At 32.8% G+C, this 16748-nt stretch overlaps 1 protein-coding gene, 1 long non-coding RNA gene and 2 pseudogenes across 4 annotated transcripts; 3 read left to right on the top strand and 1 right to left on the bottom strand.

Annotated features, from left to right (window-relative positions):
* The first annotated feature begins 5033 nt into the window (after positions 1-5033).
* On the top strand, positions 5034-5427 carry AT3G06025. Its single transcript, NR_141221.1, has one exon. It is a non-coding gene; the product is annotated as an other RNA (long non-coding RNA).
* A 6268-nt stretch (positions 5428-11695) lies between these two features.
* On the top strand, positions 11696-12369 carry AT3G30250 (annotated as a pseudogene; the record flags this gene model as incomplete). Its single annotated transcript has 2 exons — positions 11696-11876; positions 11969-12369.
* A 2032-nt stretch (positions 12370-14401) lies between these two features.
* Positions 14402-14952, top strand: AT3G30247 (ECA1 gametogenesis family protein (DUF784)). Its single transcript, NM_001084757.2, has one exon. It carries the CDS (start codon positions 14431-14433, stop codon positions 14905-14907), a length of 477 nt encoding a protein of 158 aa, NP_001078226.1. The 5' UTR covers positions 14402-14430; the 3' UTR covers positions 14908-14952.
* Positions 14953-15642: 690 nt separating this feature from the next.
* Positions 15643-16034, bottom strand: AT3G30245 (annotated as a pseudogene). Its single transcript has 2 exons — positions 15956-16034; positions 15643-15812 (listed from the first exon to the last, which is right to left on the bottom strand).
* Between the last annotated feature and the right edge of the window lie 714 nt (positions 16035-16748).

The raw sequence follows: 16748 nt of genomic DNA, 5'->3' as shown, positions 1-16748 counted from the left end.
TTGCCACGCAGACTTTTCTTTACAGAAGTCCTTGTATCTTGTAATTGCACTATCCGATACTTCTTCAACATTTTTGGAATGAAACCTAAAATACCCATCTATTTCGTGTCCTTAAGTGAAGAAGATCTATTCGTGGAAAGTGTTTCATCTGATAACATACTTGTGACGTATATAAGTTTTGTTTTGCGTTGTTCTACGTTTTTTTTTGTTCAATTAACCTAGGGAGAGAGCTTTGAAACCACAATTGGTGATAATATACTTGAAAACAGTTAAGATTGTTGGAACTTTTTTGACATAATATTTTTTGGTGACTTTCCGACCAAATTCCGGCCAAACGGCTGAACGGAATTGTTGGGTCGTTAGTACACATGGAAAACTGGTAATTGATCGGTAACAATTTGGTATTTACAAAAATATTATGACTGTAAGTGGTAGAAAATAAAGTTCAGAAGTAGATAAATATATATGAATATAGGGATTGTGACATACCCTTTTGGTGACCAGGGGGAATGTGTCACCATTTTAGAGACGGAGAAACTTTGGTGTTTAGCAGTGCATGATACTTTGATGTAGAAAATGAAATCTCTTCTAATTATATTGTGGATCTCCTAGGGTACAATCTCTCCATAGGGGTCGTTTTCACCTACATTCTATTTAAAAACAAAAGGTTGGAGTATGAAAAATAAGATATAGTTATGGTAATTTAATAGTCTTACATTTCTAGAAGCCAAGTTAGATGCAGTGGCTTTCAACAATATTTTTCGTGCTTCATCAAAAATAATAAATATGAAAAGTTGGCAACCATCATCGACGATAACTTCAATAAGATATCTGTAAAATATTATGGGTAGTAGAAGATAAATACAAAGCGTTAAGAGAAACATCAAGATAGAGACACCTAAAACTGGAATTAGGTAATAAGGTAAATACCGTAGACGCCCAATAGATACAGATCCACAAGTTCCACAAGGTATTGTTTAAGCAGCTTTTTCATTTTTCTAAAGCAGGAAGCAAAAGATATAAAGAACTTGCCTCTATTTATAGGGTGAGATACATAATGGCACACTTTTTTCTAGTTTCATATCAAAAGAGACACATTTTATATTTTTTTTTATAATTTTTTTTAACGGTTCAATTCAAATCAATAACAAAATATCCTTCAACAAGATATTTTGTGATAGTATGTTTTTAGTCAATTATCCTAAAACACTATCTTGTCGTTGTAGTATTTTAGGTGTCAATCCAATAAGGTGTGATGCAAACAGATGAGATGTGATCAGAAGTCACTAAGTCAAGCCAAGCAATAACGGTTTTGAGGTTTCTAACAGTCATAAGCAAACATGCAGAAAACAAAAATTTTAACAGAATTACTAAAATCACTCGACCACAACTGGTTGATGACAGAAGCAGGATGTGATCGAGTAACAGGTAGGAAATGAAACAGCTATACTCGACTGCACAGTCTGTTGCCAGCCCTTCGGTGTGGTCGAGTATGCTAGTCGAGTAACAGACAGGAAATGAGACAACTGTACTCGACTGCACAGTCTGTTGCCAGACACTAGGTGTGGTCGAGTAAGTTGGTCGAGTAATTGCAAAAACTAAAAAACATGCAATGAGAACGATTAAGCGATAGCGATAAAACTGAGAAATCAGTTAGACGAGAAATTCCTAAGGATGGGGTAATCAAATGGAGTGGTATCCTAGCCTATTCGGATGGTTAACAAGCGCAATCAAGCTATCTCTAGACAAAAGGTTCAACAACAGATCTATTCACTCCCGTGATAGAAATCTTCAAGCAAAGCAAGCCTAGACTAATTCCCATTAACGGAATCTAACTATACAGGCAATAAGAACCGACTAATAAAGTCAATACACGCTCTAAACGGCCAATCCCTTGGGATAGAGATGCATATCTCAAGAACTAGTGGATCAAGCATTCCATCGAATACCTTCTGGGTGCGGGAATGCTTTGGATCGAATTCCAGTTGATCAGAAAGAAATAAGCAGTAAACACAACTAGTCCTGAAGGGATTTCAATCAATTCTAAAACTTAACCATTCTACAGACTAAGGATTCCACAACCATTCTATCCCATCCTTAAGAACTCTATGTCACTACTCAAACAACATGCTCAAAGACATAAACGCAGGTAAATGATAATATTGCATAAGTAAAGAGATAAAGAGTAGAGAAACAAGATGACAGATGAAATCAAATGCTGAATCTGAATAACTTGGAAAAATATCGAATTACAGGTTACAGAAGCAAAGCGGCGCAGCCAGAGTAAATCAGAAAATAAAACTGAAGCAAAAACTCAATGTCGACTGGATGTCTTAGGACAAAACCCTCAGACACCTATTTATACAAAACAAAATAAAATGATAGTTGATGGGCCGGGAACCTAATCGACCGGCCCATAGAGTGATAATGGGCCGAGATGGGCTTCGTGATCGGATGAAGCTCCAGACCGCTTCCAAACACTTCTTCTTCTCCTCTTCTCGTCCTTGTGCTCAGCTTGTCTTGTTAAGTGCGAATTTGAGTAGACTTTGAAGATGTGATCGAGTGTTTGGTCGAGTGATGGTGTTGGTGTTGAGTGATGATACTCGACCAGGGGGTTGAGTGATGTGGTAGAGTGAATGGCCGAGTGATGGTCAAGTGGTGTGGTGTAGTGATACTCGACCATGGGGTCGAGTGGTGTCATCGAGTGGCCTGAGCTATGGTTACTCGACCACGGGGTCGAGTAGATTGGAAGAATGGCTCCAATGTCACTCGACCAGGGGGTCGAGTATGGTGTTGGATGTACTCGACCTGGGGGTCGAGTATGTCTTCTGGTTCTGGCTCGCTTCTTCCAATTTCCTCGCCAACAGCCCAAATCACCTGAAAACAACTCAAAAATACAATATGTATGCAAAGCTATCCTAATCATGCAAAGTATGCAAGAATGATGAGAAATGATATAAAATAGTGATGAAAGATATGAAACTAGACTCAAAACGATGATGAATGAACACACAAAACATGCAAATTATAGACATATCATTATGTTTAAAGGAAAACGTTGACAAACAAATTCACATCTTTTTTTTCATTTTTTTTTCTCTTTCCACCTCATTTTTCTTTCTCTCATTCTCATTTTTTTCCGCTACTTAAAATAACATTTATTGTCTATATTTGTATGTAATAAATTAAGATAATTTTTTTTACATTTTAATATCCATTGTTGATATATTTGAAGTAAATAATTATATTACATATTATTCATTTGTGATTTAACATTTGTTTATCAATAAATGGATATTAAAAGGTACTTGAACAAAAATACTATTCCAATATTTATAACTACTGATCATCCAAACATATCCGCTAAACTCTAACCACATGAATGAATAAAAGATAAAGTTTTTCGGGAGACTTTACATCCGCCAATTTTGGTGGATATTTATGGATTTTGAAATTAGGGTAAGAAGAAGAAGAACAAGGTGAGAGAAGGTGAATGCAAAGCTTGAAAAACCAAAAATGCAGATGTGTTAATTCAAGAATTCTGATCTGATTTGATTCAAATAAAAGAGAAGAACATGATACGTAAGGTGTCCGTCAAAGATTTTATATATGGATGATGAGAAGTATGTTGACTATCTCATTGTTACTAAGTGTGTTTAGTGAACTTGATGCAAGTAATATCCTTTGACCATGCGTTTATGTTTGAGTTCATTTTAATCTTTAATGAATTTTATACATTGAATTGCATATCTTGTGACATGTTCTTGGTGATTTTATTTTTATCAAGTTAAAAATCACTTGGAAACAATGTAAAATTTAGATGATTAGGGGTATTTGCCTTTTCCGTGCGCTCGCTCTTTTTTTGTGTTCTTAGTGAAATCTTATTCATTGAAATTAGGGGTGGGAATTAGGTTGAGAGTTATAAAAGATAAGGTAATGATTGTTTAATTTGCTTATTCTATCTAAATCTATACTATATAAAAGTTGAAGCTATTTACTTCTAAAGGCGTCCACGTGGGATTTAGAGCGACCAATCGAGAGCTGGCACATCAATAATTAACATAATTAACATCTAATTAATTAACATTTTTGAAAATAGTAATTACTTTATATTTTAAAATTAAAAAAAAAGGAAAATAAAAACCAGGTTTCTTATTTTAAACAATCGAATATATGTTAAGTTCCTAAAACAATTAAATGTCAAATCATATATTGAAATCATTCAAAGATGTTTTATAGAAAAATTCAAAAACCTGAAAATATGTTAATCTTAGCTTTAGTTTAAACGATAAGGAAAAACCTATTAAAAGATGAGGAAAAATAAAACTAAAGTCAAGAAACTTTCTACAACAAGAAAGAGAAATTCTACAAATCGGTAAAATAAAAAATATAAAAGTTTCTAGTTTCTAAAGTAATGGTGGATGTATAAATACTCATGTAAAACTGATGATTAATCATAAGAAAGTACCTCAACACTTTACAAATCAATATATAAATACAACTATCAAAATTAATACAAATCAATATATAAATACATATCATCTCATCAGCTAATCGAGTCATTCCTTTTCGACTTGTTGTGTGAGGAATTTGACCCTTCCTCAGTTTCCTGAATTTTTCACTTCGTTCCTACAGACATAATGAGTTAGATGACAAAAACTAGTATAAAGAAAAATTGGTTCTCGATAAGATTAATAACAAGATTGATTCGTGATTCTTTTAATCAAATTTGATTCTCAAGCACTATTATTTTTATAATTTTAAAATTGCGTATTTGAAAAGAAAAAATTCTTTAATAGAAATTAAAAAAGTAAGATAAGATAATATTTAATAACAATCACTCAAATATAATTTTCACCAAAATATATCAAATAAACCCACGCGTAATGTAACACCCCACTCCCACATTATAGGGCCTAATTGTTTTCGAAATAATGATAAAGCCCATTAAAGCCTAATTGAACCCAAGAATAAAATGTTAAGGGTTGTTGTGTTTTTATGTTGTGAGCATATATATACATATGTATATATCTCCTTCTTGGAAGAGCCGTCAAAGTGAAGCCTGAACTGAAACCCTAAAAGCAGCAACAATAACATAACAAAAGCTTTGTCGGTCATTGGTGACGAGTTTGTGAGCCATCGTTGCAGAGTTGGTGAGATGACATGTTGTTTGACGTTATGGTGATCGATCATCTGTAAAGGAGAAGATGAGTTGGGCACAGCCACAAGAGAGGAGAAGATCATATCGTAATCATGGAAAAAGAGCGAGAGTGATAAAGAAAGAGGAGGTAAGAGGAAGAAGAAGATCACGGAGATGGAGGCCAAGGAGTCGTCACGGAGGAGAAGAGATCATCACGGTCAAGTGTTAGGAGAGCACAAGTTGGATTATGATTGTGAGTAAAGCTTAGAGGAGGATGATATGAGCAGATTGGAGCTTTGCACAGAGCAATAGCATCAAAGAAGAAGGAAAAGAGGAAGGAGGAAGAACAGTTCCAAGATAGGGTTTTGTAAGGATCATTCCCGTTGCACCATAGAGAATCAGTTGTTAAATAAGACATCTCTAAACATATCACGTTGCCATGAAGCCATACCAACTGACAGAGTTTCAATCGGTATTATATTCGAGAAGATATGAGTATTTCTTTCTGGGCAAGTAACTGCAGAAGTTGTCCAAATCTATTTTAAGTATAAATCAAGAACAATGTGTGACTACTGGTTTTATGATGCGTTTTCCCGGTGGACCAGAAGGAATTAGATCACGATTAAGATTTCTATGGAAAGATCTTGATTCAAGGAACTCATAGTAGCTGACATATTGTCCATCGGAGCTCCATCCGGAATTGACCTTAGAAGTTTGCCCAGAATCATCTCAAGTTGCAGAAATTTAGATATCAGTTCTGATGCAGCATCTTCAGAAGAACGTGGGAGATTCATGTGAGGTCCGATCGGGATGAAACTTCGTGTACTTATTCATGATACTATTGGCTACATATTTAACGGTGGGATTACGTTTCTAACGGTTATTTCTCGACTTATGAGTATGTTACTGAGACAGTTTTGTATGGAGTAAACCATGACAAGTTTTTATTGTTTGAATGGGAAACGGGTTCGGTTGGAGCTGAAGCTTTGCAGAAGCCTTTAGGACTCATGGAGTAAGGTTTTGGTTGATGGAGAAGCAAGGTGGAGCTCAAGAGTATGCAGTTAAAGCTCTTATACTAAGTTGGTCTAAAAGGAGAGAAAGGAGAATAGAGATGTTCTTCATCTTCAACTAGACTAAGGTGAGGGTGGGATTTGCGAAACATATTATCATTGTCTTTTGTTATGCTTCTTGACGCATGATATGTAGGCTTAGATCTGATTGCGTAGGATAAGATTATGTGATGATATGATTTGATGATTATTGATTGATATTTATGGTGATGATGTCTGACTATGATATATTATGTATGAGAATGTTAAGTATAAGTATGTATATATGATGATTATGTATGTTTGTATGAAAGACTGGGGAGAATCGAGCTATGGGCCGTGGTCTCCCTAGTGATGTGGACAGTGATGGACCGACGGATTAACAACTGGTCAAGAACGGCTAACGAGCCCGGAATGCATGGGAGTGTTTAAGCCACGAGGGCCAGCCTCCACTTATGAGGTTCTACGGGGATGACTGGACCTAACGATGTGTATGTTTATATAATATATATATATATATAAGATGATTATTATAAATGTGGTATTAGAAGTTAAAGCATGTTAGGTTGATTGCGTGTGTCTAAGTTTATATGTTATGAAGATGGTTGTATAGCTTTAGAAAGTGTTCTATGTTTCAGTGGGCAGAGTTGATTCCCCTCACTGAGTTTTCTTTACTCACCCTTTTTTTTTCCTTTTTTTTCCTCAGGTTAGTAAGCGTGAGGAGTTATGTGCAATATTTTGTTCGTGTGTGAAGTTTAAAGAAAACGTTTTGGCAAGATCAGATGAATAACATGCCGTCTTAGTCTATATGGCGGGACGGGTGTTACACGTAGCATGATCTTGTTGTTTCTAGACATAATTTTTTCATGTGTTTTGGTAACTTTCGTAAGTACTATGATGAACAAGTGCTTTTGGTAAAATGGACAACTGTTTATGGCCAAATCTAAGTGGATGATCTGAAAGGGTTTAGAGAACCTTAATTCTATTATGGTGCAGCCGATTGTGATGGTTCCGTAAGCCTGCAATAAGTCTTGATGATTTTCAATTAGCCGATAATACATATGATCTTCACCAAGCACATACAATTACCCAAAACCTACTTTTATTTATGTTTTTTTCAAGCTGGTGGTTCTTTAAGTCATCCATTTGTTCGAATCCATGGATGGTATGATTATTAGTGAACATAATTTGTGCGACATGTTCCTATGCAAATCCATAGTATGCAAAGCCACACGCTTTGTTTCAATTAGAGTTGTGTTTTAAACGAGACTTTGGTTAGAGATGAGAGAATCAAGATTTTATGAGAACAGCTCCATTGAAATAGCTTACACATCTGAAAATGAGTGATCTTATAAAATGAATTCTTGAGAGAATCTAGATCGAATGGTTTAAGAAGCTTCTCCCATCAGTTTGTTGATCCAATAAGCTATGGAGAGATGGAGAGATGGAGAGAGGAAGGTTGGTACAAATCATGGAAGGAGAGAGAGAGAGAGAGAGAGAGAGAGAGAGAGAGAGAGAGAGAGAGAGAGAGAGAGAGAGAGAGGGAGGGAGGGAGGGAGGGAGAGAAAGAGAGGGAGAGAGAGAGAGGGAGAGAGAGATATCTCATTTATTTTGCTATGGTAGGAAAGAAAAAAGAGGAAGATTGGTTTTAGAGGGTATAAATGACTTAACACACATAAAAAAAAGATGTGAAAACTTAAGCATGTGTGAATGAAACAGAACTTGAAAAAGTGTGGTAAAGGGTAAATATCTCTACGTAATATTACGTCTATGATTTTTGCCCATAGTTTTTTTTCCTTTCAAGATATGAATTACATATATATATTCAACAAAATATGCAAAGAGTAGAAAACATTGTTAACAAACTACCTTCCCACTTTGATCATTGACATAAGCTAGTATTTGGGCGATAGTATGAATGTTAGTGGAAACTAACTCAGTGATTTGGTCTTAACATGAAGGCACCAAAAGTTTCTGGAAATTGGTGCTACAATTAAATTTCAGATTGGTTAATTACAATTATTCTAATAAATGATAACAAATTACATTTGGAGACTAATACGTTGATCTTATTGCATTTTACGGAAAAATCTTTGGTGACATCATTTTCCATGTTCCAGAAAAACCGTGTGGATGCAGTAGTATTGAGATATAGTTCGCCTTCAATTGAGAAGGTAAATTTAAAACACAAAATCCAAACTTAAACAGAAAAATCAATGAGCATAATACATAATGGTTTAACCAAAGAGAATGTTACAACTATAATTTATTTGTTTAGAAATGACCACAAACGGTTTTTGGATTAACACCAGTGAGAATAACGATAAGAGGCTCACCTTGTAGTTGATCGAGATCATTACAAAATTTACATGCAAGTTTGTCCCATACAGATATGTAAGTTGTCTCACCACTAACGGAACAAAAAAATATACGTAGTTATTAATGTAAATTATGAGTCTTCACCATCTAGACTAACTAAAGCAGTCACAAAATTTGCAAAACAAAAGAATAAATCACCTTTCAAAAATGCACGTAAGAATAACATTGTTTGTAGTCTTAGGAGGAATTGTGGACACATCCAACTTATCGGAACTGCGAATACATGATATCTTGCAAAAAGAAACCAAAAATATAAAACAATCGGAGAAACTATCAAAAATATTCATGTGGTATTTCGTAGTGGATATTGTCAACATGATTCATTGAAGTATGATCACTGAAAAATATTGATATAACCCTATTTTTATTGCTTTTAGCTATGATTTAGGTATAGGTTTTAGAGTCCTTTTGTTATTTCTAGAGTCTTTTCGAGCGACACCAATACCTGACGACAAATCGAAGACGCAACTTATTGATGTTTTGAAGTTTCCAAATTCGGTCCAAAACTTTCTCTTATTTCTAAAGAAGGTCCATCACGTTTTTAGGTCATATATATAGTTTTAAAGCTCATTGTTTAGACCTAAGCTTGGAGAGGCTAATCTCCTCATCTCTTTTGTACTTTGGGAGCAAAACCATGTGGAGACTCCCGTTGGAGAAGATCTTCTTTACTCTTTCTCTTGCTGTTATTCATTTCTTGTTTAGATTATGATTTGTGTTTCTTTGATCATGTCTGAATAATCAACTTGTTAGGTTTAGGGTTTCTCATTAGGGATTCATATGGTTTAGTAGATCGCCCCTTTGCTAGGTTATCTGTAAAATTCTTCATCTTTAATTGTTCTTAATGCTAGATCTAGATTGATCACCTAGAACTTGAATCCAGACAATAGATATACCCACCATAGGTATCTGTAGTTGGATCTATTATTTGATGAGCCTGGTTTATAGGTGTGTAATAAGAATTGGCCTTTCTACTAAGGTGAACAATTGAACTCGTTTAGAATTCATGTTTAGGTTAAAGATCTCTCGGCTTCTCCGGTTATTCTTAGCTATAGGCATAGGGAGTTTCGCGGAACACCACCGGTTATTCCATAATTAGAGTTTGAGTTTAAGAATGGTTCGATAACAACCTAGCTATTATTAGATCTACTAACCAATAGTTTCCTGAGAATACCGCAAGCCTGACGTTTTTACTTTCTTATCTTACCACCTCAAATTTGCTATTGCTTCCTTTTGTTTCTTTTTATTTTCATTATTATCTTACTTAGCTTAATTCAAAATCTTGGTCTATTGTGTGATCCAGAGAGCTTTGTGGAATTCGACCCTTAAGTGCTACAATCGATCTCTTATTTGAGAGAGTGATCTTAAGGCAATTTGACCTATATCAAATATCTTGTAGTCGTGGTTAGTTAGACGGTAGGAGTTAAGTTGTTTTTTCACATCGTAATCATGGATTGAGAAAATGTTAACCTCTATAAGTTTAGGCTTAAAATTATGAAGAAGACATGGTTGGATAGATTCTTGTATAACATTAGCCTATATTAATAGATATTAAGGAAATAATAAATTTAGATGTAAACAGAAAATGAAAATATAATTGTGGTAGGGTTTTAGTTTACTACACATTTTCATCTATTAGAAGAAAATCAACGCTGAGAAGAAGATTATTACGTTTGAAATCACGTACTTTCCACGATTGGGTTAAGCGAACAACAAAAGTTTGAGAGTCAATTTTGCCATCTACAACATCAAGTGTGGAATATGAGAGGGGATTCTCGTTTGTTTTCAAAGTATTTGGGGACATTACCTACTCTAGGGTTTTTAAGAGAAGGAAATGATTTGGATTGTAGACAACACAATTGGTTTATAATAGGATTCGAGCACATTAAAATTGATACACGCGAGTTTAAAGGAAGAGGCGAGACTGAGGGAATTGATAGAATTCGAAATTGACAGTTTTGGGAAATATGACTTTAATCACATTAAAATAGAGTTTTTAATTGGCAAAGATCACATTAATCCGATCCGTTATTCAATCATTATGAATTTTATGGTCTTGTATTGTTTTTAAACCCTATAATTATTGAGAGTTAATTTTTTTTATTTTTGTTACACGTACATTTGGGGAAGAGTTAAGATGATTTCACATTCCATATGGATTGGTGTTACGTATTTGGAATTTTGATTATATATTAAGGAGAGTAGTAAAACACGGTAACAAATTTAGCATATAATACTAGATTATGACCCGCACATACGTGCAGGGTTTTATATTTTAAAAAATGTATTGGAATAAACTTTTAATGAAAGATATTGTAGAGTATAAATTATAATCTACATACCAATGTGTATATTGTTATTTATGACACAATAGTTATGTTGTGAACCGCACATTATGCTAGTTGTAAGTATTATCATATTCATTTGGTTTTGATAAAAGTTTGTATTAATATTTTTTTGAGAAAACTACAAAATCTACCACATTTCCCCAATTTCTTTTAAAATCTACAACATTTCAAAACTCCTTCCAACCCATACCACATTGCCTACTTGAATTTTCCATATTACCCTCACGGTTTGTAGCAGTTTTTGCGCCTACCTGAACTATTTCATTTTCTTTTTATCTCTCTTCCCTAGGAATCGTGCGGGTAAAGAACACATCGTTATCTCCCCTCATAGATTTTCGTCTCTCTCTCTCACTTTCTCTTTCTCTTTCTTCGTTATCTCCTTTCATCGGATTTTATAACTTGTAAACATTTTTTGATTCTCTGCACATAACGCTCTATCGATTCTATCCCCCAATTTTGTTCATCCAAAGTCAGTTTGTAGAACATAATTAATTAGTAGTGCTCATCTGTCCTGATTTAATCGTTTCATCCCTAATTATTATTAGGTTTTTTGTCGTTCTGTGTGATTCTTTTGATTTGTTGGATTAACAAATTCGGTTTCTTCTTTGTTTCTCCCCGCTACAGATGAGGTCCTCCACGAGTAAATCAAAACAAAAGTCCCCTCTTGGCAGTTTCAGGCGGACGGTATCGTTCGAAGATGATGACGATACTTTCGTCTCCGCCAGATCATCCGCCGAGACGCTCTTTGACCTCTAGGAAGACTGGTTATCCTTGAAGTAAACATGGATAGACTTCCCAAAAGGCTCTACGCCATTGATTGCTATCCGCCATGTGGTCGTATTAATGCCTACTCAAAGCCTGAGTATCTTCTTGATCTCGTCAAAATCCTAGATGGGACAAGAGAGTTAAATTATCTCAGCGTCTCATGCTTTGGTCCGCTGTTTCAGCTTTCTGTCCGCAAATGTTCTTTTTCTGGTAAATTAGTCCATCAGATGTTGTGTAGAGGGCTCTACACAGGAAAAAAATACAAACTTTGGTTTATTTTTGCCGATCAGCCATTCCGATTTTCATTAAGAGAGTTAACTATTCTGACTGGTTTGAATTGTCGGCCATACCCCCACCGGCAAATATATTAAAGTCGGAGCAACCCATCAAACGAAGACATCTTTACTGGAATATGCTTATCGGTAAGGATCACCCTATCGTTCTCATCAAAGACATTATTGAATGGTTGAAGAAAGAAAAGATGAACCCAAAAGAAGAGAAGAAGGAAAACTGGAGAAGGCTTTGTCTCGCTGTTATCGTCATCGTGGAAGGGATATTGATCCGCAGTTCCCAACCCGTTAAAGCTTCCATGCAAGTTGTTGAAATTGTCAAGGATTTGGAGACTTTTGAGGCGTATCCCTGGGGGCCTGAGTCCTTCCTTCTCACAATGCGAATGGTTAAAATCAGTTAGAAGGTTAGCAATCTCTCCGGACGAATTGCCAAGTTCAACCAGTCTCATTCTTTAACCGACGGAGTTCCTTCTTGTCTTCCAACTGTTTATGTTAAAGGTCATCCATGAGTTAGAAAGACATATAATTTGAGTCAATTTTAAAGTTTACATTCAAATGGTTCTCATAATATAAATATATATATATTTTTATATATGTATATATTTTATAGAGTTTATCTACACTATTAATATCATAAACTTTTATAGATCGGTAATGTCGTTGATAAATATTTTTCGTTGCTAAATTAATAATATCATGGGTGATTTGCAAAAATATCTTTTTCTACTATCTTTTTGCACCAATACCCTTTTCTTTTGTCCATTTTTAAACATACCTCTTCTCTTGAACAAAAAGATCAAATTACCTTTTGATAATGAGAACATGTAATTAGAAACTGAAATTTTTCCGCCAAAAAAAATTTTCTGCCAAAACATTTTTTTTCCCGCCAAAAATGTTTTTCCCTCACCAAATTTTTTTTTTCCTGCCAAAATAATGCAATTAAAAATCCTTGTAAAGTTTTTAAGAACCCTTTAAAAACTCTTTAAAAACCTTGTAAAGTTTCTTAAAAGCTTTGTAAAGATGTTAAAAAGTCTTGTAAATCATTTTAAAACCTATTAAAATCTTTATAAAGTCTTTAAATACATATGTAAATACTTTAAAACCCCTTTAAAAACTTTTATAAATCTTTTATAACCACCATAAAAGGTTTTAAAATGATTTACAATTTGCGAATATTTTAAAAAATTTGTAACTCTTTTTGAACCATTTTAAAACTCTTGTGAACCGTACAAAGGTTTTAAAAAGATTTCAAGAGTTTTTAAAGGTTTTTAAAACCCTTATAAAACCTTTATAAATCTTTTAAATACCCTTGTAAATTTCTTTAAAACTCATGTAAACCTTTTAATAAATTTTGAACAATTTTGAAACTCTTGTGAACCCATACAGAAGGTTTTAAAAAGATTTCCAAGAGTTTTTAAAGGGTTTTAAAACCCTTTTCAATCTTTTAAAAACCCTTATAAATCCTTTGAAACCCTTGTAAACCATTTAATAACTTTCAAACCATTTTAAAAAACTTATGAACCTTTACAAAAGAATTTAAAAAGATTTACAAGAGTTTTAAAAGGGTTTTAAAACCCTTGTAAATCCTTCAAAAAGCTTTTAAAAACCCTTGTAAATCCGTTAAAACTCTTGTAAAGCCCTTAAAAATCTTTTAAAAACCCTTGTAACGTTATTTCATAGTTTATATTACATTTATACAACATGAATATATTTATTGTATAAATACAGTATATAAAAACTAAAGTTAGAATATTTTATTAACTTTTGGTTTGTTTAGGTTAGACTTTAGATACACTAAAATTGGTACAGTTCGGTTCAGTTTCGATTTTTGATTTTTTAATTCATAAAAGTATAAATTTGCTCTATAAGTAAATCTTATTTTAGTATTAGTGTATCAGTTTGGTACACTTCAGATGTTTTTGTTTTATTTTTTTTTGGGCCAAATTAACCCCTTGTTTTAGTTAGTATTAAATAGTTAATACACCCATATATTTTCATATAAACAAATAGTTAACTAAGGTGCAGGTTTTGTTTGAAATAACTTATTTCGTTATGTTTATACTTTTTTTTTCAATTTCTTTGCTAATTTCATTCGACTACAAACAGTAAATTTACTACAATGAAACTTAAAATGCACACATACAAGGACTTAAAACCCAGTTTTCTATCTATGAAACGCTTAGGATTTTTCATTCAACTTAATTCATATTGTCATAAACTAAAATGCATTAAATATACAATATTTAGAAACGGTGTAAAACGTCAAAAGATGTCAATTATGTTGATAACTAATAAGATATTGTTTGTGAGAGTTAAATAAAGAAAAGTTATTTTTACTAATATAAAATTACTAAATAATAACGTTAATAAAGATTTGATACTATAAATACATGCAGAAATCTTCACTGGTATAATAGAAACAAAAAATAATAATTAAGAATAAAAGCTCAAAATATTTTAAGATGGAGAATAAAACCATGTTCATGATATTTTCTTCGATCATGATTTTGCTATCGTTTTCTCATCCAACTTTGGCCAAAGAAGGCGATAATGACAAGCAAGTCCTCATTTTAGACGACGAGTTTGATGCGATGATTGCAAGGTCACCGACAGCGGAAGATTATAACGAAAATGTTGGTCGTAAATATTCAAAGAAACAAAAAGAATATCTACTGAATTGTAGTATAAAGATGGACATCCCAGACCCAGACAAATGTATAGAAGAAGTGTTGGCTGAAATTATTCAGAACAAAAGTGCTTCAAGGGATTGTTGTTTGGGGATAGTGAAAGCTGGAAAGGAATGTCACATGGAATATATGAAATTAATTTTTCAAATCTATCAACTCAAACGTTTTACTTCTAAAAGGTTTTCCAAAACTAATGAAATATGGAAGAGATGTTCCACTGGAATTGGAGCTGTTTCACCATATTCTGGTTAAAAAAACTATAACTAATTTCATTATATGAAAAACACTATTATTTTTGATCGATTTTGTTTTATGTGATTTTAGTTTTTCCTTTGCCAACATGGAACCATTAATTATACCAACAATTCGATTTGGTTTTACTTATCAAACATATGACAAGAAATGGGGAGCCGTGACAAGATGTAGAAATCTTTGGTCATATAAATATTATCACTAACATTATATTTTCTTTGATTAAATTAATAACACACTTAAAGTGTGTTTTCGTGCCTTCGTGGCTTACCCATGGTATATTGTCTTTATATCTTGGCTAATATGTGGCTCTCATGAAATTTAATTATGCACTATCGTTTGTGATTACATTAGTTTTGTTAATCATACACTATCCGTTTAAGTGTATCTTGGTTATACGTGACTTTGTTAGAAATCACATTCTAATCGATAAGCTACTCATATATGCTGATTAAATGTTATTATGTTAAACTATTAGTAAACTTAATACATATTATTTGGCTTAGAAAACATTACTAAAAATTATAATTAGACTGTAAAATTTAGCGTTAGTCTTAGTTTGACTCATGTTAAGAAAATTTCTATATAATTGACGTTATGATTGTGAGATTGGTAAATAAAGAAAAAAATATGAAATAACTTTATTTTGCTGATTCTTTTCTTTTCAAAGTATAAATTTGATATGTTTGAGCAAATCCAAAATGATATTGCCAAATAGGAACACATTCAATATGATTATGAAGAAGGGGGCCTAAAATTATAATATGATGGCGGAGGACTTTTTTTGCAACAACAAGTTCTGCCTCCATTTAAACACATTCCTCCATAACTTGTCTCGTCGCACTGTTTTTTTGCAGTCGGCACATGATATATTTAAATCTAAACATATGAGCATTTGATACAAACTTGCTTGTCCTGTGAACCAAATATATAAGACAAAAAACACAACCAATACATTCAAAAAACACAACCAATACATTCAAAGATCACCCACCATCACAAAAATTGGTTTTTGTATTTGAAATTTATGAACCAAATAATGACTTACGTGCAATGAAAAGCAAGAAAATGGTTGATATCAGAAGAAATTATGTTCCATAAGCATCTGCAGATTTCTCGCTTTTCATTTTCCATAGATATCTAACTTCTTCTCTTATATATATATAAACTTCTTTTTTTATAATATATATATATATATATATATATATTCATATTGTTTCCCAGTTTGGTTGTAGATCTTTTTTGATGTTCTTGACTTCTTGCTTGCTCCAATGCTCCAATGCTCCTTAAATTAAGTCTTATATGATGGGTCAAAAATTTAACAATTAATGTAACAAAATTCAAAACACAAATCTTTTTCCATACAATTTTATTTTGGATAAATAAATGATGACTGCAAAATAAATAATTGTGCTTTTGTCAAAATAATTTTAAGTTGAGATACTGTATAATATTTGGCAGGAAAATTTTGGCGAGAAATCTATTTTCGAAATATTTTAGGCGAGAAAAAACAATATTTTATTTTGTTAACCTAAAATATTATCATAATAAGGATAAAATGGTCATTAAAAATTAAAAGAGTGTAAATGAAAAAGGCCAACACGAAAGGGTATAATTATAAAGGAGTAGTGTTAAAAGGGCATTCTTAACAATTTTTCTAATATCATGATAAATATTTGTAATTTTAGTATTTAGATACCCGGAAATATTTAATTTTATTTATAACATATTATTTCTATTATTATTTTAGTTTAGTTGCTAATAATTTTATGTGTACATAATATCTTAAAGGAAAAAACAAATAAGATCTTGTATCTCTAAACATATTATGATTTGAGTCA

Source organism: Arabidopsis thaliana, chromosome 3 (genome assembly GCF_000001735.4).
Source record: "Arabidopsis thaliana chromosome 3, partial sequence".
NCBI lineage: Eukaryota > Viridiplantae > Streptophyta > Magnoliopsida > Brassicales > Brassicaceae > Arabidopsis > Arabidopsis thaliana.
The sequence above is the reverse complement of the archived record's forward strand: the minus strand, read 5'-3'. Positions and strand labels throughout refer to the sequence as shown.

What these genes read in the sequence shown, in the direction of transcription:
- AT3G30247 (NM_001084757.2), top strand. Translation starts at nt 14,431, where the DNA reads ATGGAGAATAAAACCATGTTCATGATATTTTCTTCGATCATGATTTTG.